Source organism: Suricata suricatta, chromosome 10, assembly GCF_006229205.1.
Source record: "Suricata suricatta isolate VVHF042 chromosome 10, meerkat_22Aug2017_6uvM2_HiC, whole genome shotgun sequence".
Classification (NCBI taxonomy): Eukaryota; Metazoa; Chordata; class Mammalia; order Carnivora; family Herpestidae; genus Suricata; species Suricata suricatta.
In genome coordinates, this window is record NC_043709.1 from 50,162,736 (window position 1) to 50,187,591 (window position 24,856).

Consider the following 24,856-nt stretch of genomic DNA (forward strand, 5'->3'; position numbering starts at 1 on the left):
CTCACTTATTTATTTGGCGTGTGGAGTGAGGGAGTCAGGAATACATACATGTCTTAATTCTCTCTCTAAGCGGTATTTTGGAAATTGCCAATATCGGAGAACTTGATTAAAATCGGGTCCGGCAGTATTCGTGCCGTCAAGATCTGAAACAGCTATTCCCTAGAGAGTGATCCCCTCTGCCCACTGACTGCACTGCAGCCTTTCTCGACATATGACGAGGCCACAGAGACTCTTGATGATCCAGGAGTAAACTTCTTAGAGACGGAAGAGAACGAATTCTTCCCAGATGAAAACTAGAGCAACCAGGAATGACAGAGGAAACCAAGACAGAGAGGTTAAGAATAGAGGCTTTCCAATGGAACAGATCTGGGGTTGCAGTCTCAAGGCTCCCCACCAAATACTGCCTCTAAGCACGGTTTTCCAAGGCGGTTGTGTCCTTTGCACAGTGGAGATAACAAAAGCCCATAGTAATGCATTATTACAGAGGAGGTTACTTTATTAGACTTTTAAACAATGTGTAAGTCATGGAACCATTCCAGCAACATCTGTTTACTGCTTAGGATTCCAACCAATTTCAGTTCTGCATCTAATGCCAAGAAGGGGACCTGTCCAGGTTCCTTACAACAGTAAAACCCACAGCTCAAACGTTTTCTGGGAGAAAATGTGTAAGTCGAGCCAAAGGCCTTGATTCACGTATTTACCACAAAAAGTGATGCATATTGAAATTCGACAGGAGTTTTTTAATGTTTTTTAATTTATTTTTGATACAGAGAGAGACAGAGCATGAGAGGGGGAGGGACAGAGAGAGAAGGAGACACAGAACCGGAAGCAGGCTCCAGGCTCTGAGCTAGCTGGCAGCACAGAGCCCGACGCGGGCTCGAACCCATGAACATGAGATCTGACCTGAGCCGAAGCCGGAGGCTTAACTGACTGAGCCACCCAGGCGCCCCCGACAGGATTTTCTTAAGGCAGAGTTTCTTGTGAGCCAGTTTGTGTTAACATCTAAGACTTTAAATCAACTTTTAGGCACAGAACTAGACCAGGTGTCATGAAATCCTTGTGGTTTTGTAGTCAAGTCACACAAATCTTGTCTTTTGGCTCAATGACCTCATCTGTTAAGAGGTGAGATTCACTCTTGTGACAATTAATTTGGGTGCTTGTTTTTGGAAACTACAATACAAATAAGGTAATTCATGATGAAGTAGAGGTTCCTAATCACCGTGAATAAAGTGGTCTGGATAACTTCCTGGAAAAATGAGAATTATTATACATGATTATAGAATATCAAGTTTAACTTCTGTTGCAGACTCTTTATTTCCATGTTTTGATTTCGCTAGGCTCTGAACACACATGAATCTTTTGAAGGGCTTTAGAGAGGGGAAAAGTAGTGCCACCCTTACATGTCTGGAACTAATAGTACAGTGGCCATAGCTAGTATGAAGCCTTCATGTGCAAGGGACCGTGATCAGCTCATTTCATGCTTTTACAGGTGCAAAAACCATGGTAGGGAGAAGTTATATAACTTGCTTAAACTTGTAAAAACCAGTGACTGGCAGAACTGTTATTTGAACCTACTTAATCTGGACTTGGAACCTGTCTTAGCTCTTAACCACTATGCTACGTTGACTTATTAGTATGCTTAGAAAAATTAGTGCTATTGCAACAGATGCCAGTTGTCTTTCCCACTGTATAGAGAAACTTATCAATAAAACACTCAAGCTTTTTTTTTTAACTTTTATGTATTTTTTTAAAAGTAATCTTTATACCCAAATTGGAGCTTGACCACCTGACCCTGAGATCATGAGTCTTATGCTCTACCTCACTGAGCCAGACAGGCGCCCCTCACTTAGCAGTTTTTAGAGACATTTCTATTGAAATATACATTTCACTGATCTTCCAACTGTTAATTTAGTACCTCTGGTGCCTGGGCGGCTCACTCAGTTAAGTGACTTCGGCTCGGGTCATGATCTCACGGTTCATGGGTTCAAGCCCCGTGTCGGGCTCTGTGCTGACAGCTCAGAGCCCGGGGCCTGCTTTGGATTCTGTGTCTCCCTCTCTTTCTGCCTGTCTCCGACTCACCTCTGGCTCTCTTCCTCTCAAAAATAAACATTAAAAATAATAATAATTTAGTACTTTTGTCCTATGATGTAAGGAAAATGTTTAAAACCACTTATGGAATTAATCCCAGGAAAAGATTTATGTGTATCATTTAGAATAGTTCAAGGAAGTTTATAGATCACTGAAGCCCATCATGAAACCCCTAGGGGAACCACATGGGCCAAAGGTTGAAAAGAAAAACCACACCAACCCTCCCCTAAAATCTTCCTTAGGTTTTTAGAATTTGAACTTTTATGCTGTAGTAATTTAATTCTGCTCAGTTTGTTGCTCCTTTCTTAGTTTCCCAATACTACTACTGATACTTTTCCTCTTGCTTTCCTGCAGAGTCACGAATAAAAACAGGGGTAAGTGCTTGTAGTAACGAGATGGGCAGCTACTTATAAGCATCATTAATACACAGGTATAGTGTCCTAGGTAAATACAATTAGGGAGGGAAAAATTGGATTTCAAATTCTATCAAGAGGTTGAAATAGGCTTTTTCTAGCATCTGAAGAAGAGTCTAACAGGGTCACCTGGGTGGCTCAGTTAAGTGACCAACTCTTGATTTCAGCTCAGGGTTTGTGAGTTCAAGCCCCACACTGAACTCTGACCATGCAGAGCCTGCTTGGGATTCTCTCCCTCCTTCTCTCTCTGAAATAAGTGATATAAAAATAAAAAAAGAGGTGGGGGTATAGCTCAGGGGTAAAGCATTTGACCGCAAAACAAAAACAAAAAAAGAGTCCAACTGAACTAAGTTGCACATAACCTTTTGAGAGCCTAAATAAATCATCCATAAGCCTAAATGTTTAATTCTTTAAATGGGAAATCAGGGAGAGACAAGAAAATAAGGCTATTTATAATAACAACAAAAAAGACATGGTAGATTTCACTACGTAAAATTTATTTTTTTTTATAAAAAGTGTATAACACCGACACCTACTCTTAAATCAGTTAATTTATGAAACCATTCTCTTCTGTAGAATACACATTGGCATCGAAACAGTTTAAAGAAATGTAACGGCTATCTACAAAAAATTAGTTTTAATTTGCTGTATTCTCTCCATATTTTGAGTCTGCACACATAAAAGAAAATTAGAATTTTCAAACATTTTATATTTAGCAATTGAAAAAAAGTACACTGTTTTCCTGCTATGTGGTCTTTATAAAGAATTTAACATTTCAAGTAAAAAAAAGGGGGGGGAGGGTACTAAGAGAACCGTGCTGTATCTTTTAACAGCGTTTTTATAAAGAACAATTTGAGCTGGCATGCAAGCAACTTCCCTTGTTGTCACATACCTGTATTCAGAGAAAATTACACCCATTTTACAGAAAAATCCCAATACGTATACTGTAATAAGCTTAAAGCAATGTTAAAAAGACCAGTGTAAATGGCACACAAAAACTGCTTTTTTATGAATTATTTACTGGAATTCTTGATCATAAAGTAGGCACAGGGAGATCCAGTCCTTAGGGCTTTGCTCTCTGGAAGAATACCTGGAAATAAAGTATTAGTAAAATTAGTAATGGTATCAGAAGATGCCACCTGAAGAATGGCTCCAAGTCAGTAAGTGCTAGTCACTCTTAGAAAATACAAACAACATTCAGAACATTTCACATATTTCATAAATCCACACATGGTTCAAAAACTTTTTTCCCGGACAATTTGATCAAGCTTAGAAGTAACTTATGTTGACATTAGCAGGGAAACTTGTGAAACTATGGTATTAACTTTAATGCTATGAGAATTCAAGTGCTCAGAGGAACATGGTCTGGACACCGTTTGCTGATTGGCATACCATCAAAGCTAATACTGGGAAATTAAATTTTGAGGAAGAAATAAATCAAAGCTAAAGATAACAGTTGTTATCCCTTAAGGAATTTACTGTTTGATTATTAAATAACACTTGCAATTCACCATACTACCTTCCATATTTCATAGTTAAGTACATGTGAAGTGAGCATTAGAAAGACTAAATAGGTAGTAAACTCACTACAGATAAGGAATATAGTCATCATTGCATCCTTAGCATCTAGCAGATCGGGCATCAAATCTATTCTAGCAGCCAAATCTATTGACTAAGTGAAGAGAAGAATGATTGCTATGTGAGCAAAACAGAGCCTTACAAAGAGGCCATGCTTTAGGTCAGCCTAAAAAGTGGGTAGAATTCATAAAGAAGAGGGTTGCTAATGAGGCAGAATTTTTGAAGAACAGCAAAGACCATTTCTGCAAGAGAAACCAGAAAGGTAGTCTGAGATCAGAATATGAAAGCAAAAGCAAAAACCCTGAATGTCAAACTAAGAAACATGAACTTGGTTTTTAGTCAACTATATGGGTTTATGAAGAATGAGGGGAATCAATTTCAGAGGTCTATTCAGGGTTTTCATTAAAAAAATTTTTTTTTAAATTTTCTTTTAATGTTTTATTTATTTTTGAGACAGAGAGACAGAGCATGAATGGGGAGGGGCAGAGAGAGAGGGAGATATGGAATCAAAAGCAGGCTTCAGGCTCTGAGCTGTCAGCACAGCACATGGGGCTTGAACCCATGAGCCATGAGATCATGACCTGAGCCGAAGTTGGAGACTTAACTGATTGAGCCACCCAGGCGCCCCCTCCCCAAAATTTTTTTAACATTTACTTATTTTTGAGAAACAGAGACAGCATGAGCAGGGGAAGGAGGGAAGGGAGGGAGGGGAAGAGGAAGTGGGGGGAGAGAGAGAGAGAGAGAGAGAGAGAGAGAGAGAGAGAAAGAAAGAGGTAGAGGGATATACAGAATCTGTAGCAAGCTCCAGGATCTGAGCTATTTGTCAGCACAGAGCCTGACACAGGGCTCAAACTCACAACTGCGAGACCATGACCTGAACCAAAGTCAGATGCTCAACTAACAAAGCCACCAACGTGCCTCTATGCAGGGTTTTCAAAGAGGCGTGGTAGGGCGCCTGGGTGGCTTAGTCAGTTAAGTGTCCGGCTTCGGCTCAGGTCATGATCTCACAGTTAGTGGGTTTGAGCCCTGTGTGGGGCTCTGTGCTGACGGTTCAGAGCCTGGAGCCTGCTTCAGATTCTGTATCTCCCTCTCTCTCTGACCCTCTCTCTCTGTCTCTCAAAAATAAACTAAAAACAAAACAAAACAAAAGAGTAGCAGCAGCAGAGACAAAGTGAGAGTGAGGAAGAGAGAATCTGCAAGATCTAAGAATCAATCACATCTAAAGACAGTAGGCACAAAAGGAGGAATCCACTTTTCCCAATGAGAAGAACAGTGCTATCCCAGAGATAACGCCAGCACTGAAGAGATTTGGGCTTGGGAGGAGACATTTTATAAATGCAGCTAGATAACCTAGTATGTTTGGAGCACAGGCCTGCCACATTTTACCTGCGTCTGCTTACAGATACCTTTAATAGAGAGTTACAGGTTTTTTTTTTTTGGAGTCCTTTTCTCTAGTTTGATCAGGTATTTAGCAGAGATGACCTCCACAGGCACTTTGCTTTTTTTATGGAGACATGGGAGTGGAGAGGGTTCCCAATGATAAACAGTAACTCCCAATATTCTCACCAATTCTCGTCAGTTTAAGCTGACAGACTACTACTAGGGAAAAAACTGGCAAGGGAAGATGTTATTACCAATGTCCAAGCAGGACACATTTTCTTCCTCAACAAAGGCCCTGACTTAGGAATTTTACTGAATGTATCCAACAGAAGACCCTGGTAACTGTTCAGTCACTTGCTACCAACATATTTGGCATAGTGCTTTGCCCTCCAATTTGCTGAAGGAAGGTAATAAAAATAAAGAATACTCCTGTATCCTGTCACACTGGAATTTTATTTCCAGAGCACAAGCTCTTTATAGGCAAGAGAAGTCCTTCATATGGATATTTGCAGCAGTTAGCACCGTACCTATTACATGTAAAGTCAAGATGCAGCCCTGAATGCCTTCCTGGGTGACAGTGACAGTCCTGCCTTACTGATTTAAATTGTCAATATGAATGCCAAATAAGTATTTGGTACTTTTTGCCAACTTGCAGAGAGTTTTTTAAAAACTCATTCATTTTATGAATGTAAAAAGAGCCCTGAATGCCAAATCAGAGAATTTGTTCTGTTCGATTTACAATTCAGAAGTTTCAACAGAAGATACAACCAAGGAACTCCTGCTTCTGTTTTTATATTTTTAATTCCTTTCTTTCAATAGGGGCACATGTGGTTTTTTTTTTTTTTTTTTTAGTGTTTTTATTTTGAGCGAGAGAGGGTGTGTGTGTGTGTGTGTGTGAAAACAGGAAGGACAGAGAAAGGGAGAAAGAGAGAGAGAGAGATTGAACAGGAGGGACAGAGAGAGAAGGAGAGAGAGCCATCTGAAGCAGGCTCCACGCTGCAGCGCAGAGCCCGATGTGGGCTCAAACTCATGAAATGTGAGGTCATGACCTGAACTGAAATCACGAGTTGGACACTTAACCATCAGAGCCACCAGGCGCCCTGAGGCCCATGTTCTTAAACATTACTTGTTCCAGCCCTGTAGCACCAATCTAATTACATCACACACTGTAAAAGGAAACTGGCATTTTCAGTGTGTTCAAGAATGTACACAGTGTGCTCACCACAGTTCTTATGATCTTTTCTAAGAGCTTAGTTGAAAGTTGACTTTATAGAAATCTTTGAAGTATTAACATCTAAAACTGCAAATTCTTAGAAACAGGTTTTAGAGCAAACAGATCCCCAAATAAGTAATAACTGGTAAGATTACAGTATGACACAGTATCCCTGTAATATGTGTTCTCTCTCAGGTCTAAAATATTACCTAACTATATGAATATGTGTAAATTTTCTGAATACCTACCTTTAAGTAATTTTTAAAAACTTTAGCATCAGGCTGCTGAAGCGCTTGACAAAACTCCTGGGGGCCCAGCCGGGAGGAAAGAGAGAGAGAGAATTTAAATCAAATCCAGTTTTCTTTTTTAAATTGTGATAAAAAAAAACATATAACTGACTATTTTAACCACCATAATGCTAGATGTTAGCATTAACTATTTGCATACTGTTGTGCAACAGATCTCTGGAACTTTTCATTTTGCAAAACTGAAACTCTATACTCATTGGACATCAACTCCCCCTTTTCTTCTCTCCCAAGCCCCTGGCCACCACCATTCTACTTTCTGTTTCTGAGAGTTAGACTAGTTACTTCATAGAAGTGAAATTATACAGTATTCATCTTTTGGTGACTGGCTTATTTCAGTTAGCAGAATGTCCTCAAGGTTCACTCAAGATTGTAGCATGTGACAGGATTTCCTTCCTTTAAGGCTGAATAATATTCAGTTGTATGTATATACCACATTTTACTTATCTATTCATCTGTCAAAAGGCATTTAAGTTGCTTTAAAGCTATAATAATTGTATGATAACTTAATAGTTCCTCCTCAAAAAAGGTTCTATGGCATTTTCAAATGTAATACTTTTCAGAGAGACTGCTTTCACTTCTGAGAACATGGTTCTCCTGGACAAGGCTGACTCACGCCTGAGAAGGACAGTGGGACAAAAACTGCACTGCTGTGCCTGTTCTCACCTGTCAGAGCAGCAACTGAGCAGCTAGACCAAGAGGAAAAGAGTCAAGGCTCTCTAACAGAATTCTGCGAAGTGTTGTCACAAGACATATGAAAAAGGGAAAACTGGGGATGCTGGTCTTCTATAATCAAATTATTAGATAGAAATATAATTTTGCTTTATGTAATCTGGTATATTTCTATTTCTGATGTGCATTAAGGTCACTGATTTCATTAAAACATTACCTTACACTTAGGTAACAAATTATAGCTAAGAAAATATCTCTAAATTTAAAAATAGTATGTTAGGAAATAAGAGATAATAAATCCATTAAAATTCGTTTTATGATTACTCTTATGTGAGATGTATCCTATTTTTCAATTTTTTCAGTGCCTCTCATAAAACAGCATGATGAAAACTTTTAAAAAGCACTGTTTGTGAAGAAACAATTCTTAGAATCCCTTTAAGAGATTCTAACTCTATAGTTGTAATCAAAACTTTGATACCTCAATTAGATCTATGTACTAGACAAGTCGGGATAACTACATGCCAAGAAAATAACTGAATACCATTATAAAAATTACTTTGTGATATATAAAAATGTAAGATTGCCTTCCAGATACTTTCTTCAAAACATAGGTTCAGATTTTAAAATTTAAGCATTGATAAGGTTGGCATGTGTAAACTGAACTGCCTAGCATAAATCTTCAGAAGAGGTTTGTCTGCTGGGGTGCCCTTTGGCCGTCTGCGGGAGCCCACTGGACTCCTTTTAGAATTTTTTTATGAGCACTGTGTTTTTTCTTTTCTTTCTTTTTTTTATTAATTTTGGTGGGGGTGAGGGGCAGAGATAGAGAATCTCAAGCAAGCTCCATGTCAGCATGGAGCCTGACATGGGGCTCGAACCCAGGAACCATGAGATCATGACCTGAGCTGAAATCAAGAATTGGATGCTTAACTGACTGAGCCATCCAGGTGCCCCTAGAATGTTTTAAAAAATATATTTATAACACATGGGATTAGAAAGGAAACTAATTATAATGACTTCTGGTCATCAAAAATATTTTTGATATGTGGTGGAACAGTAAGAGTTGCTGACTGAGATGACAGAGTCTAGTGGTGTATCTTAAGAACTGAAACTTTCCAATCTTGGAGTATACAAAGTATTTTGAGATCCCTAGGACAACGAAAGTGACAGGAAAACATTAGTGATTTCTACAAGGGACAAAGTCACAGGCACTGAGAATGCTATTATGATTTGTCATCTACACCGTGGGAGGAAATTAAACTTTTGGTTAAAGATTCGTGAAAATAAAAATGCAATTTTTCCCATTCGATTTCACATACCCCTGAAGTTTTAAACTCTTGCTATCCTGTATGCAGGAACACATCAAGCTGAATGCAGTTTGACTGTCTTGAATCAAAATTTAGATTGAACCACACAGTCAGATGTAACTAAATGAGAAAGAACCTGCTGGGCAGCTCTTACCTGAATTATCTCGGGAGCTACTTGCAAGGAAGGCAGGTATTCTTGTTGAAGATACTGAACACATTCTGGGCCCTGAAAATTAAGACAATTGTAACTCAATTCCTTTCTTCCTTGGCATTAAAATAATGCATAAAAATAAACCAGAACAACACATGTTGGCACAATATGGCATTGTGATTAAGAACATAAGAGTCGGGGGGCGCCTGAGTGGCTCAGTCAGTTGTGCGTCCGACTTCAGCTCAGGTCATGATCTCACAGTTGGTGGGCTCGAGCCCCGCATCAGGCTCTGTGTTGAATGCTTGCTCAGAGCTTGGAGCCTGCTTTGGATTCTGTGTCTCCTTCTCTCTCTGACCCTCCTCGCTCATGCTCTGTCTCACTCTAGCTCTCAAAAAATAAATAAATGTAAAAAAAACAAAAGACAAAAGACCATAGACTCTGGAGCCAGACTGCTTTGGTTTGAGGTCTGACTCTGGCAATTTCTGGTAACTTGGCAAGGTTACCTTTCCCCATCTGAAAAATGGAAGTTATTGTGAGGATGAGTTAAGAAATATAAAGCTTTTGAATAGCACTTAGCGGGTGGCTGGGTGGCTGAGCATTTAACTCTCTATTTCAGCTCAGGTCATGATGCCAGGGTTGTGGAATCGAGCCCGGTATTGGGCTCCACACTGAGTGTGGAGCCTGCTTAAGATTCTCTCTTTCCCCCTCTGCCCGCTCTGTCCCCTCTCCCCACTTGTGCTTTTCTTAAAAAAAAAAAAAAAAAAAAAAAAAAAAACCCACCAAAAACTTGTAGCAAATCTATGTTTAAGATGAAAATGAAGGGGTAAGGGGTACAAAGCCTACCCGTTTGAGATGAATTGTTTTCAAAGTCACCGCACACTCAGACAAAGCCTATGAAAACCAAGGTTGAGAATTTTAGTACAGTCAATTTTTGGTTAGTGGTCCCACTTGTCTTTTTTTCGCTGGCCAATGCTCATTAACAATTACTTCCAAAAAAGGGACAAAGGAAGGAAGGTGACCATCACATGGAATAAGTGGGTTAGATAGAAAAAGGAAAAAATACAAAATTGTTGTCTTAATGTAGTAAATTAAATGGCAAAATCTAGCTTTTACTAGGTTTTGGGGAAATGGTTAAAAGGACCTGCTTGAAATTAAGAATTCTGAAAATGAGACCTAGGGAAACTACCATTTGAACAAGAGAAAGTTACTTTTAATGGTTAGGAAAAAACCATTAAGCCCAAGGTTTTAATGAAAGCAGTAGAAAACCAATAAATTTATCAAGCTTTAAAGAATGTTTATATAATGTTCACTTGCATTGTCCTTGAAAGAGAGTCTTGTTTGTTAAAGATGAAGGAGCTAGATTTCACGTACTACACTTTAATATCAGGATTCAGTAAGAATCCACAAAAGGTCCAACCTTTTAAACGTGACTCCTAATTTGAAACTTAAAAAAAGGTGGGGGGTGGGGCAACGAGACGAATATAGTCAACCTGGCCTTCGGGAAACTGTGTGAGTACACGAGATGTACACAAGGTGAAGAGAGATTCCTAGGTACTTACCAATACTGTTTGTGCATCTGCCAGGTCAAAGGACTGTTTTAAAGGTGCTAGGAAGCACGCAGGGACAATGTGCTTATAAACAAAATCAGCAAATCCCACTGGTCCATCTTTACCTCCTGTCAAGAAAAGCCAAATGTTCATCTTGCATAAAAAGAAAGCCAACTAATTATCATGAGGGGAAAGTCAACCCCAAGCTCAGTCCATGTTACAGGCAGGGCTCCACTTCATCTCAAAGAGTCTTAGGAAACAGGTTGGGGAATGAAGTGTTTTGTTTGATTTGTTTTGCTTTAGTCATCTTACCCCAGAGTTCTACCAGCTTGGAGAGGATGATAAAACACGTTTTCTGTGCAATGGGGTCTGGGTACTCGACTGCTCCTTGGATAACAGTAACCAGTACTCGTTCAACATTCTCCGCACCTGAAGAGAAATAAAAACCTGAGTCTAATTTTTGAAAGAGCTAGCAAGGCAACCTGAAGCTCTCACTTCATAGAGAATAACAAGACTAAAGCATTTACAGAATTGTTAAGATTCCTCAATTTTTATTAACTTGGCTACATCTTAAGCATAGAACATTGAAAAGTAATTATTCTCTTGGTTCTTGACCTCTAGATTTCTTATATAGCAAAATTCTCCATGTTGATCAATACAGTCCCATTTATTTTTAATTTCAAAATGGCAAACTGGCCAGTGAGACTCAATTGGCGTGTCAAGGCTGGCAAGTTGCCATTATGCCAGTTACACTACAAAAGAACCAATTAAAGAACACTGCCCTGGGGGCACCTGAGTGGCTCAGTTGGTTAAGCATCTGACTCTTGGTTTCAGCTCAAATCATGACCTCGCCCTTTCGGGGGTTTGAGCCCCGTGTCAGGGTCTGCGCTGACAGTGTGGAGCCTGCTTTGGATTCTCTCCCCCCTCTCTCAACCTTCCCCTGCTCATGCTATCTCTTTCTCAAAATAAATAAATAAACTAAAAAAAAAAAAAAACCAACAAGTATAAATCTTAAAAAAAAAAAAAAAATACTTCCCTAGAAGAAAGGGGACAGAATACACATTAATTTTAAGGTCCTCTACATGAAACTGATTTTCACCTTGATAGTAATAATATACTGTCTACCCAGGGGCGAACATACAACCACCTGAGAAGTTTGGCATTTCCTTCAACAGCTCTTACACTGACACGTGACTGTGACAAGGTCTCGAGCAGGTAACCTCAGCACCCCCACCTTGATTTGCTATGACTTCGCTCATTCCACTGCCTGTGACTGTTTGCAGGAAAGCAAAGTAACTCCTTCGCAACATCTGCTTCTCTAAAGCAGCAGACTGGTCATTGTCTTCTGCTGGTCGGAGCAACACTTCAAAAATTGCATGAAGTAGAGGCATGAACATTTGCTGTAAAAATGGAGATACCTGTATCTGAAGATAAAAACAACTATTACTACTTCAGATATAAGATAATAAATACAAAACGAAGAAAAAACAGGTTTTCCAAAAATCTTTTATCCATAATTTATAATTAATATATTTACAGAACTCTGTTAGCAAATAATCAATGTTAAGAAAAAAACCTACATTAAACCTATGCATTACTGAAATCTTTAAAATTGTTAAGTTAACTCATTTCTCACAGCTCAAGATTCAGGTTAAAATAATGGACTCAGACGTTCACCATCAAATATTGGCGTGGAATATATTCAATTTAAATTCTCAAAAAATGAATTCTATTTTGCCAAATTTTCAGTAGAATTTATATGATTGGGCTTTCAAGGCTTTACATGCTTTTTGTCAAATTCCTTAACTTCTTTGCCTCAATTTCTTCATCTATAAAATATAGTTATTGTAAGGGCTATTAGGACTGAATCAATGAATGTACAAAAAAAAAAAAGGCCTATTAGAACAGATTTTGAACACAGAAAGCACTATGTGTTAATCCTACTTGGGTACCCAAGTTACAATGCTTTTTATTCACCTCTAGACCTTTAGTCCTCAATGTTGTTTTTATTTGCTCTTCCAGGAGAGTAGACTAAGTTTTCTTCCGCGAAGAGCAGATAAGGTTTGCTTTTATTAAAACGTTTATTAAGGATGTCCTATGTGTCAGGCAGTGTGCCAGACAGGAGTTGGTGACAATACCTGTGGCCCATGCCCTAAAGTGACTTGTATTTAAAAAAAAAATACAAACACCCCCCCTCCCCAAAAAACGAGCCAAGCAGCAAATGCCAAAATGTGTCTAAATTGTAAGTCAGGAGATTCTCTGAGCTCTGAAGGTCTGTGGTACCTTAAATTTGGCTGTAATCTGGTTGATAAGCGGAATGAACTCCTGGAGGTCTTTTGCTTCACAATCTTTGAGCATGTGCTCTGAGGCAGATGGGATGAATGGAAGAACTTCCTCCTCTAGGCAAATAATCATGCGGTGAAGGAAAGTCCGAACCCCACTTCTGAGAACTTCCTTTTGTAAGGGGCAACTGAGAGCTGGCAAGAATGTCTGTAAACAGTCCAGATAAACTTCGGAACAGCCGCATTGTTTCACAGTCTGCTTGTTGCTGAAAGCTTTGCTGGTTCGACTACACAGGAAATATCAAGCAATTAGTTTTAGATTTATTCTTTAAAAGTTTTATGGAGTAATTAAAAATAATGTACTATAAATTACACAGTTGACAGAACTAAGAAGCCAATTATTTTTCTTTTCTTTTTAAAGTTTATTTGAGAGAGAACAAGCAAGCAAGCAGGGGAGGGGCAGAGAGAGGAAGAGAGAGAATCCCAAGCAGGCCCTACGCTGTCAGCGCAGAACCCAATGTGGGGCTTGAACTCAGGAACTGCGAGATCATGACCTGAGCAGAAACCAAGAGCTACATACTCAACCAACTGAGCCACCCGGGTGCCCCCTCAATTATTTATTTTCTAGGTCACAACTGCTTCCATCTTCAGCTAATATAGTTATTTGCATACAATCACTTCTATTGTATCGCTACCATTCCAGAAGACTCAGATTAAAGGAACAATAGGTCATTAATGCAAGGTTTCCAATGAGAATCTACCTAAAATGTTTTACTAAAATCCTGATAAAGTATGCAGAAAAGAGAAAAAAAATACACTACAACTGGATTATATTAGACAATCTACAGACTATCGATTTAAATTTAGAACACAATCTTTAGAATCAAGTTATTTATGTATCCTAACATTAGCTTTTACACTGAAGTATTCTACAGAGCAATTTCTCTGTGTATCTCCCAATTAGCAATCACTCCAGCTTTCATACTGTTACTGTCTGCCAATACAATATATGGGCAGAGAGGGGAAAAAAAGGCAGCCTGGGTGGTCTTCAGGACACAATGCGAGAGCTAAATAGAAGCCTCAAGGCTTCATCTTTAAAGTACCAAGACTGATCCCAGGGGTGCCTGAGTTATTCAATTTGGCTTAAGTACCTAGACTGATCAAGATGTCTCAATATGTCATCAGTATATAAACTCTTCAGCTAATCCCCCTAAATACACAGTCAATTTCTACCAAAGAAGTTAGACAAGTTAAGGATTTGGATAGTTATTAAACCAGAAATGCAGAATGTCATATGACCTATTCCCTTCTTCAGCTGAATCTTCTAATTTACTGGATACAGAGAAGAAAAGGTTTAGATAATTTTCTCAACAATCCAGTTTTCAAAACATGGATATGTGTGCCCAGTTATTGTGTGTGTGTGTGTGTGTGTGTGTGTGTGTGTGTGTATGCGCCCAATGGTAAAAGATCCCAGTAAATGGTTCTCTATGTATGTTCTGTGTGTTCATACTCACTTTACAATTTTAACTGCAATCACACTCACCTGGCAAATCCAACAGCATGGTTGAGACAGTCTGCTAATGATGCCTGCCTTTCTTCATCTTGGGCCAGCATCAATTTTTCTAACAGAATTTTAAACTTCTCCATTAGTGGGGTCAACAGATTTCTCATTAATGCTTGTTTCCGTTCGGCGGGATATTCACTATTAACAATCAGCACTCCAGCTGTCTCATAAATAAAGAGTTGATCATCGCTGCTCAACAAAGACTGGTAACCATTCTCCTAGAAAGAAATTTCATCCTATTGGTGATTATCATTGTTCAGTTCCTCTCATTTAAGTAGAATTAGTGCGATAGGGACAGGAGATATCATCTATCACATCACCTCATTACTAAAAAGTAGATCAAGTTTTTATAAAATACAAATTTTCTCCCAGCACCACATAATGGAAAGAAAATGGAATTTGAGGCCAAAAAATGCTGAGTCTAATTCTATCCTTGATAAAATGGTAAACTGTCATATAAGTTAATTTTTAGCCTTCTAACTTGTTCTCTTTTGAGAACAATCTTATTTGTAAAACTCTTATGAGGCTAAAAATGAGATATACAAAGGTGTTCTGAATGTGAGTACAGAGGTCACACAGGTAAATATTTTGAAGGGTATTTAAGAATTGAGAAACGATAAAAACATACAATGAACACACACACCAGTTGTGACTTCACAGCGTATGAAAAGAAGACTGCATATGAAAGAAATAGCTCTCCTTCAAGCGTACATATCCCATACATGGTTCAAGTCTTATTAATGACTTTTATTATTCTTTAAATTTATGCATGAAGAAAGACCAAAAGGAGGGTGAAAATATCAGAGTGCCCTCTAGATCCAACACTCAATCTCCCTGTTAAAAAATTACACGGGGGACCTGGGTGGCTCAGCCAGCTGAGCATCCAACTTTGACTCAGATCACGACCTCACAGTTCATGAGTTTGAGCCCTGCATCAGGCTCACTGCTGTTGGTGCAAAGCTCGCTTCGGATCTTCTGTCCCTCTTACCTAATCTTCCTCCCCTCACACTCTCTCTCTCAGAAATACTTAAAATAAAAAATTAACTAATTAAAGGTACTTAAAAATGGGTACTCATGACCCTATTAAGCAAGCATTTTACATTCAGTAAAAGCAATCTGAACAAAGTCTTTTTATATACTAAAAAGGGACTACGGGTATAGTTTAAGTCCTTGTTTATATGAACAGCATAAAAAAAAAGGAAGACTTCTAGTATATATAAGACAATATTGGTAAACAGGACTTGCTGAATGCCTAAGCTTAATAGGTCACTGTGAGCTGCCAAGGAAAACTGGCATCAATTAGGTGAAGTACTTTCACTTATAGGTTTTTGTAATATGCCAAAATAATTTAACCATATAAATCATTAGTAATCTTTCATTCCGTGAAATTATGTAATCACTGACCCCCAAGTTCTGATATTCAATTAAAAGAACAAAAGTATTATTTTATGTTTAACACTTCTCAAGTGGAAGCTTTACTAGGAACTTTTATCAAAATGAAAAACATAAGTCAATGTTAGTATACAAAAACATGTAGAAGTCCAAATATACTCACAAAGTATTTTAATTTAAATCTTTCTTGTGAAATGACCACCAAATATCAACCAGCATTTAAACATTTTTAGCCAAAGCCTTAAATCACCCAAAAAAAGTCCATCTACTGGTAGCAGTCACTTAGAATGGCTAATATGATCACGTACTAAGTAGGAAATAATTTAGAAACTAAATTTTTCCTTCTCCATAAAATACTCCAACATTTAACAGGGAGAGCAGACCGTATCTCACTCTATCAAATTTATCAGTCAACTCCTGATTCTATCACTATTTTATTAATTCTAGTACTGTGTCTTGTTTACTAATCCAACAAAATTTTAGTAAACAGAAGTAACTAACTCTCACACACACCCTCCTCATCTAGGCCGCCCTGACCCTCCATTAAGAAAACTGTCTACAAAGGCGTTAGCATTAAATTAAAGGCCAAAGGCATGTGTGGCTTCAGTGTTTGGATAGAATCTGTAATTTAGAAAGATAGATACTTACAGGTGGAGAGAGCTCTAATAAATCTTGTATCCTATTCAGAATATCCTCTATGAAAGGATTCATTTGTTTACTGAAAAGAGGCAAAAAAAAGTCACAATTATGTAAACAATACTGCTCAAAATACCAAATCCCCCTTTATAAAGGGCAGAACTAAAAAAAAACAAAAAGTTGTTCTAACCTAGTCAGATGTAATCATTAAGACTAGCTATGGTTTTTAAAAATTACAACCTTGTAAGCCTAAGAATAAGTACTTTTCATACCAAAAAAAACGGTACTAATAAAAAAAATAATACAAAACAGATTAGGTTAGAAAATTTATTTTTTAAATAGGAAATATATTCTTTAGAATTTCAAAGAGGCCAGACAGTTATAACACCAATAAAATTGTTGGTTAAATAAATAACTAATGCTATTACTGGGGGACCTGGGTAGCTCAGTCAGTTAAGCATTCGACTTCGGCTCAGTTCATGATCTCATAGTGCATGGGTTTGAGCCCCATGTTGGGCTCTGTGCTGACAGCTCAGAGACTGGAGCCTGCTTCAGATTCTGTTGTCTCTCTCTCTCCCTCTCCCCTTGCCTTGCTCATGGTTGGTCTCTTTCTCTCTCTCTCTCAAAAATGGATAAAGATTAAGAAAAAAAACAAACAAATAACTAATGCCCTTAGTGATGACAGCTGTTCTATATAAAAGTATGCTTTGTTTGCAAAGTACCTGGGGCTAATGAATAGTAAATGAAGTTATAACATTATGATACCAAAAAAACCCACATCTGATTAAAAAAAAAAAAAAAAAAAGCCAGGGTGCTGGGTGGCTTAGTCAGTTGATTGTCCGATTTCAGCTCAGGTCATGATCTTACAGTTTGTGAGCTCAAACCCTGTGCTAAACTCTGCTGACAACTCAGACCCTGCTTCGGATTCTGTGTATTCCTCTCTCTCTCTCTCTCTGCCCCTCCCCCGCTCACATTTTCTCTTTCTCAAAAATAAACATTAAAAAAAAAAAGCCTCACAACAAAAAGAACCAAATATACCACAGGTTTTGAGAAAATTATTTATAGGTCTTATTTAATAATCTTAAAAACAAGAAGGAAACATACCCGCTGGCATGTCGTACTTACTTTAGAGACTTGACAAATCTGGAAAACAGGTATGCAGCTCTGCTCCGCACTTTGGCACTGGAATGCCGCAGGCCCCTATGGTCTAAGAAGGCCATCTAGGGAAACAGAGACACTTCTACTATTTCTGCACTCACTTACGGCTTTTACTGTTATTGTCACAATACATGTTTCCCATCAAATTTTACTTCTTAGCTCCCAGAAGGCAGCAAGCTGGTATATTTAACAAATAATCCTTGAGGACACCGCTAGGCCCTGGAGCACATGTTTTAGATGACTGATTATGCCAGAAACTGTCCATTGTAAAGAAAGAGAGGAGGGGTTGGTTTCAGTGTATTCAAGAATTTGTGAGACCTTTTGACTCTAGAAAAAGTTATAAAAATAGAATACTATCTGATCATTAGCTGAAATACATGGAAAAACCCAAGAAACTGAGGATAAAATATATACTTACTAGTACACATGGAATGTGTTGAGGTTCAACTGTGAAAAACTTTTCATATCTAACAACAGTTTCGAAGAACTCCAATGTCACAGATGTATGCTGATAGGAACTGACTCCGGATGTTACCAGCTGGAGCAGAAAAGGTTAAGACATCTGTCCTCATTCATTGTAACATCAAAATGCCCCAGTGTTAACAGATACTAAATTAAGATACTAAATTAATCCCATTAGCTTACAGTGAAAACAGAAAATTATGTTCAAAATAAATGATCTGTAGTATACTTACAGTTCGCATCATATCCTGCAAAGCACTAGCTTTTGAAACATCACCTGAGAAGTGAGCACCGTGAGATACTGGAAGAGCTTCTGCCAACATATACAGCAGCCTTATTGCTACTTCAACGTCCATAAAACGTGTAGTCTGCCAGTTCCTACCACGGGAAAATATGCATGTGACATCTGCATATGAACATTCTTTTTTAAAATTTTATTACATGTATTTATTTTTGAGAGACAGAGCACAAGTGGGGCAAAGGCAGAGAGAGAAGGAGACACAGAATCCAAAGCAGGCTCCAGGCTCTGAGCTGTCAGCACAGAACCTGATGTGGGGCCTGAACTCACAAACCAAGATCATGACCTGAGGCAAAGTCAGCAGCTCAACAGACTGAGCCACCCAGGCGCCCCACTCCCAACCCCACTGTGTTTAAGGATCATCATAAATGGAGACTGACTGCAACATGGATGGAGCTGGAGAGTATAATGTTAAGTGAAATAAGCCGGTCAGAGAAAGCCCTGTGATTTCACTCACATGTCGAATTTAAGAAACAAAAGAGATAAAGGAAAAAGAGAGTCAAAAGAGAAAGACAAACCAAAAAACAAAAGAGAACTACAGAGAATAAACTGATGGTTATGGGGGGAGGGAGACGAGTGAAATAGGTGAAGGGGATTGAGACTATACTTATGGTGATGAGCACCAAGTAATGTGTAGAATTGAATCACTATAATGTACACCTGAAACTAATATAACACTGTAGGTCACCTATACTGGGATTAAAAAAAGATAATTGGAGAGAAATGCATTGCTTCATATATACACATAAGATCTTGATCAGTAACAAAGATTAATAAATTACATGACTTGTGCACTGTGGACCATCATCACAGAGAAAAGAGGTAGACCATTTAGAAAAAGTCACTACTTACTGCAGTGTAGAACTAAAAACTCTGCGCACAGAAGCCAGCAGTAACTCTGGTGAAACTTGAGCAAGCCTGTCCAACAGCAACTTCAGCTGTTTTCTGTATTCTACAAACATGGCTTCATCTTCACCCTAATAAAGATTTTTAAATTCTCATTTTACAACTTAAAAGACCTTAAAATTCATATAAATGGTTCGTTCTCAGAGTTTTCTGCATTTGTGAATTTAATATGTACTTTTATTTTTTCATTAACATTTACACAGCAAACATTACTATGTTTAGTAGCCTTTCCTCCCCTGCTCACAAGTATTTCCCAACACAGCTTTAGCCCTCAAAAGCCTAGAGGCAGAAACACTATATGGAGGAGGTTAAGGACAAGAACCCAGAGACAGAATGGGGTCACACTGGGCTGCATGAGAGCTCCACCACCTTATTCATACTCCTCTTATCTTATAATGTTCTATAAATAAAGATATTGTATGTAACAAGCTTTGTAGTTCTGAAGTGTGCAATTTGTAGGTTATCATCACCATTACCTTTTTATAGTCCAAAGTTTTTGAATGTCTCAGGTGGGGAATTGAGCACCGAGCACATTGCAAACTAGTATAAAACCATGCTTGAGTTGAAAGAAAGCACTTGACGATCCTTGGGTATAAAATGACTCGCTGGCAACCCTAGACAAGACCTGTCGCTAGGGTAAGTCCAGAGAGTTAAGTGCCTCATTCCCACGTTTCCAAAGACACTTATGATCTGAGGTCCACTGACAAGGCCTCAACTCATCACTTCTATTAAATGCAAAGTGAGATATGATCATCAATGATACTGTCAATATTTTACAAAGTTCAATCCTACAAAGTGTTTTAAAAAGGGACAAAATACCAAAAAGGCATCTGTTGAAGGTATTATGAAGGATTATGAGGCTTCTATTAATTTCACCTAAGGTTGAGGTCAATATAAACATGACTGTTAAAATACTTCTTTTATTTAAAGAACTCTAAAATAAGCAAAAGTAAAAATGTTAATTTAAGTAAATAACAAATTAAAACTGATTTCTTCCCAATGCAAAATTCTTACCTCATTTTCAAAGTTATATTCTTCATCGTAAGTCAGTTTTTTCATAACGGCCAACATGATTGCCTAATTTTAAGAACAAAATATCTTTTGTCAGTTTTAATTTGATATACTTTGAAGTTAAACTATATTTCAAGACAACTACAGTCACAAATTCTGGGATCAGTTCATAATAAGCAAAAATAAGTCAATTACCTCTACATTAGCTTTTTGCTGCTCCGAAAGCACTGTAAGCTGTTAAAAAGTAAGCAATAATTTATTAGGTTTCCTAAAGTACTTATCAAAATATTTTTCACATCAATTAAGACCTTTTAAAACAAACACACAACTTTTGTGGAGAGCAGTTTGGTAGTGCCTTTCTATATTTAAAATGTATCTAACTTAAGATCTAGCAATTCCATTTCTAGTAAATAACTTGAAATGAAGGATATTTCAACTTCAAGGATATTTATAATGTATTCAGCAAGGAAGTTTATAGGACAGTAAAGTATGGTCTTCACTTGTTTTGAAACAAGGCAAAAAAAAAAAAAAGGCTAGAAACCCATTGAGAGGCACACAGTGGAATTACCAGTAGTCATTTAACTTTCTTCACGTCTTTCCCATTACCTAAACTTTCTTACAGTATGTATGCAGACATGTTACATTTCTAACAATAATACAGAAGCTAAACTCAGTTTGGAAAAAATCATCTTAAGCTGGATGTGATTTTCAACTAATCAAATGTAAATAAAATAGCAATGTTTTTCTCATCTAATGACAAAATGAGAAGTTATTAATTTGTTCTTAATAAATCTGCCCTGCTGTGATTTAAAGAAATATACATTCATTTTTTATTTTGAGTGAGAGAGAAAGAGAGGTGGAGAAAGAATCCCAAGGAGGCTCTGCATTGTTAGAGCAGAGATGTGGAGCTTGATCTCAGGAACCGTGAAATATGTCCAACCGAAATAAAGAGTTGTATGCCTAATCACTGAGCCACTAGCCACCCCAGGGCTTATAGCCTTTTAAAAATTATTAACTTCTTGGGGAGCCTGGGTGACTCAGCTGGTTAAGCGTTCAATTCTTGATTTCAGTTCAGGTCATGATCTCATGGTTTGGTTCGTGAGTTCTAGCCCACTGACAGTGCGGAGACTGCTTGGGATTCTTTCCCTCTCCCTCTCTCTCTACCCCTACTACCCTGTGTGTGCTCTTTCAAACAAATTAAAAAAAATTTTTTTAACCAAAAAAAATCAGTAACTTTGGGGCACCTGGGTGGCTTAGTAGGTTGAGTGTCTGGTCTCTTAATTTCAGCTCAGGTCATAATCTCATCATTTGCAGGATTCAGCCCCATGCTATAGGGCTCTGCGTTGACAGCAAGGAGACTGGTTGGGATTCTCTTCCTCTTGCTACTCCTCCCTTACTCTCACTCTCTCTCTCAAAAATAAATAGCGGCGCCTGGGTGGCTGTCAGTTAAGCGTCCAACTTCTGCTCTGATCATGATCTCACAGTTTGTGAGTTTGAGTTCTGCATCAAGCCATGTGCTGACAGCTCAGAGCCTGGAGTCTGCTGCAGATTCTGTGTCTCCCTTTCTTTCCCTCTGCCACTCCCTGCACTTGTGCTCTCACTCACAAAAATAAACATTAAAAGACACAAACGAAAATAAATAAAGAAATGGCTACAAGCCTTAATATGAGCACTATTAACTGTCTACATTTTAAGTCCTTACTGGAAACAACTTTGTAAGGAAAATTTTTAATTATAAAAAATTATTTATAAGAAATAATGTATATACAGTTAAAATAATGATGTTTAACAAAATTGCTACTATGTTTAAAACCAAACACAGGGGCACCTGGGTGGCTCAGTTGGGTTATGTGTCCAACTCATAGCTCAGCTCAGGTCTTGATCTCAGGTTCATGAGTTCAAGCCCCGAGTTGGGCTCCACGTTTGGCATGGAGCCTACTTAAAAACAAACACACACAGATTCAAAAGTGAAAACATAATGTAAACCTACAGCTAACTCAGGAGCTTATTAAAGTCTAGCAAATTTTAGATTCCGGCCATTCTTGTTTTCTGGCTAAGAAGTTGAGGAAAAAAAAGACGGAAACACATTAATATCTAACAGTAAATGTAGCTAGCTAGTAGACTTATGGGTACTTCCTTCTTCTCATTTTTCCTATATTTTCCAAATCTCTGTGACTCTTCCATATTATCTACTGGACAAAAAGATTAAAATAAGGACCTACCTGTTTCAAAATATGAAGATAATCGTAACAAAATCCAATAATGTTAGAAGAGATATCATCATCCTCATGAATTAGTAGCTGCAGCATCAGTGCCACTTTTGTTTCAACAGCTTGTAGTGCCTCTTGAGCATTCTTGATATCCCCATTCTTAATTAATTTAGTCCAACTAACTATCAAGGACTGTCCCATTCCATTTACCAGTTTAGAAAATCTGGCCAGGAAGTCAACATCTTCTTCCTACAAGCAATCAGAGGAGATCTCAATTTAAAACCCGCCACCTAAGAGTAAGAAGAAAAACTCTTTAAATTTCAGCATGAATGGAGTGCCAACTATACAACTCAATTTTAAACTAACAGAAATTTAACTACTCTACTACTTTGACTGTAAAATTGTTAGAATTTGAATTCTATTATTATCCACTTGTACTCTTTCAAGCAATTCTTTTTAATGGTTATATGCCTACAGATATTGCCAACTTTATAAAAGCTTAAAAAAGAGAGATCTGTGGTTTTGAAACCTTCTTCTAACTGCTTTAGTAAACATGCTATAATAGGTAATGTCATACCACAGGATAATAACTTATAACAGTACTATTCAATTTGAGCATTAACTATCCTGCGAAGAGACAGAACTGCCATCAAAACCACCTGCCGAACATCATACCAGTGTTAGAGTGAGAACTCAAACTTCAGATGACTTTCATTAATCATCCTTATGATGTTCACCTATAGAAATTTTACACCTTCCTCATTTTAGGTCTTTTAGCACAGACTAAATAAGACATTTATCAGCAATATAAGAAAACACTACTATTCTTCCGTCATCAAGGATAGCACTAGAGCTGCACTACTAACATATCAGCAATTCAAAGATTTCTTAGTAATTTTTTATTACTACCACAAGCAAAATAGAAAACTTTATGGGGCGCCTGAGTGGCTGAGTCAGTTGAGCATCCAATTTTGGCTCAGGTCATGATCTTGCAGTTTGTGAGTTTGAGCCCCACATTGGGCTCTCTGCTGTCAGCACAGAGCCTGCTTTGTATCCTATTTCCCTCTCTCTGCCCCTCCTCCACTTGCACTCTCTCAAAAACAAAAATAAAACAAAAAAATCTTAGGGGTGCCTGGGTGGCTCAGTCGGTTAAGTGTCTGAATTCAGCTCAGGTCATGAACTTGCAGTTCTTGCAGTTCATGAGTCGAACCCCACATTGGGCTCGGTGACAGCTCAGAGCATGGAGTCTGCTTCAGATTCTGTGTCTCCCTCTTGTTCTGCCCCTCCCCTGCTCATGCTCTCTTAAAAATAAACATTAAAAAAAATTTTTTTTAATCTTAAAAAAAAATCAAACTAACAAACCCCTCCATATACTGTTCCTAAATTACTTATTTATCACACAGAGCCCTCAGTCTGTTGGGGCTACAACACAGCTCAAATGAATAACAATTCGAAAGTATGGGGACAATGTAACATTGAAAATAGGGTAGAGTTTTGGTCAAAGCGTACTGCCAGGTATATAGTAAAGTTCCTTGCTATTTAGAGGACAGACCAGTGTATCAGAGTCAACTGGGAGTCTGTTAAAACTGCACAAGTGCAGGCACCCACCCTAGACCTTCGACTCTAAGAACTGACATAATCTGCTGACCAAGGCAAATGCTACAGCTAACACTATGGCTTTCTGGATACAGTGTTTCCTTATTAACACTGGAGAATAAAAAAGGAAAAAAGAAAACATTTAAATTAGTACCTGTCCTGCCTACTTTGTTATAACAATTTAAAAAACTTAATACATAAATTTACTGACCTGGTCAATGCTGAAAAACCCAGCAGACTGTAATACTTGACACAAAGATTCTACTAGTTTCATTTTATCAACAGGATCCATTCCTTTATTTACAATTTCAAATAAACAGTCACATGCTTCTTCCCGTAGAACTTCTATTGACATATGACCTAGCAGCATATTTATAAACCTGGCAACAGGAGAATAACATTGTTACAACATTTTCAAACTCCTGAGTTTTACATACTGTATTTTGCAGACTTAAAGCTTGATAATATAGGTATACTTACCTATCATTGGCTATAAGGGATAAGTCTATCCAAGAGACATAAGCCCCAACTACTTCAAGGCACTGACATGTCACTTCTGAATTAGTATACTGATAATTTTGTAAGATTTGGTACCATGATTCCACTAAGTTCGGAATGCACTGCTCCCTCATGGTATCTTTTATCAGAGTATTCCTACGAGCTTCCTAAGAAAACAAAACAAAACATCTT

The 24,856-nt window shown here is 38.0% G+C and overlaps 1 protein-coding gene across 4 annotated transcripts in view; it reads right to left on the reverse strand.

Moving 5' to 3' along the window:
- Nucleotides 1-2,977: 2,977 nt before the first annotated feature.
- The window catches only part of XPOT (exportin for tRNA), a 36,133-nt gene continuing 14,254 nt past the window's right edge, over nt 2,978-24,856 (reverse strand). For all 4 annotated transcript variants that reach the window (XM_029954272.1, XM_029954270.1, XM_029954271.1 and 1 more), the window contains 19 exons: nt 24,647-24,831; nt 24,378-24,546; nt 22,583-22,819; nt 20,556-20,594; nt 20,364-20,426; nt 19,296-19,420; nt 18,379-18,523; nt 18,102-18,221; nt 17,651-17,745; nt 16,538-16,607; nt 14,477-14,715; nt 12,935-13,220; nt 11,886-12,075; nt 10,964-11,080; nt 10,664-10,779; nt 9,948-9,995; nt 9,108-9,179; nt 6,921-6,977; nt 2,978-3,591 (listed from right to left, as the gene is read on the reverse strand). In XM_029954272.1, the coding sequence (XP_029810132.1) occupies nt 3,565-3,591; nt 6,921-6,977; nt 9,108-9,179; nt 9,948-9,995; nt 10,664-10,779; nt 10,964-11,080; nt 11,886-12,075; nt 12,935-13,220; nt 14,477-14,715; nt 16,538-16,607; nt 17,651-17,745; nt 18,102-18,221; nt 18,379-18,523; nt 19,296-19,420; nt 20,364-20,426; nt 20,556-20,594; nt 22,583-22,819; nt 24,378-24,546; nt 24,647-24,831 (2,400 nt within the window). In that variant the 3' untranslated portion in view covers nt 2,978-3,564. The remainder of the gene's footprint in view (nt 3,592-6,920; nt 6,978-9,107; nt 9,180-9,947; nt 9,996-10,663; nt 10,780-10,963; nt 11,081-11,885; nt 12,076-12,934; nt 13,221-14,476; nt 14,716-16,537; nt 16,608-17,650; nt 17,746-18,101; nt 18,222-18,378; nt 18,524-19,295; nt 19,421-20,363; nt 20,427-20,555; nt 20,595-22,582; nt 22,820-24,377; nt 24,547-24,646; nt 24,832-24,856) is intronic.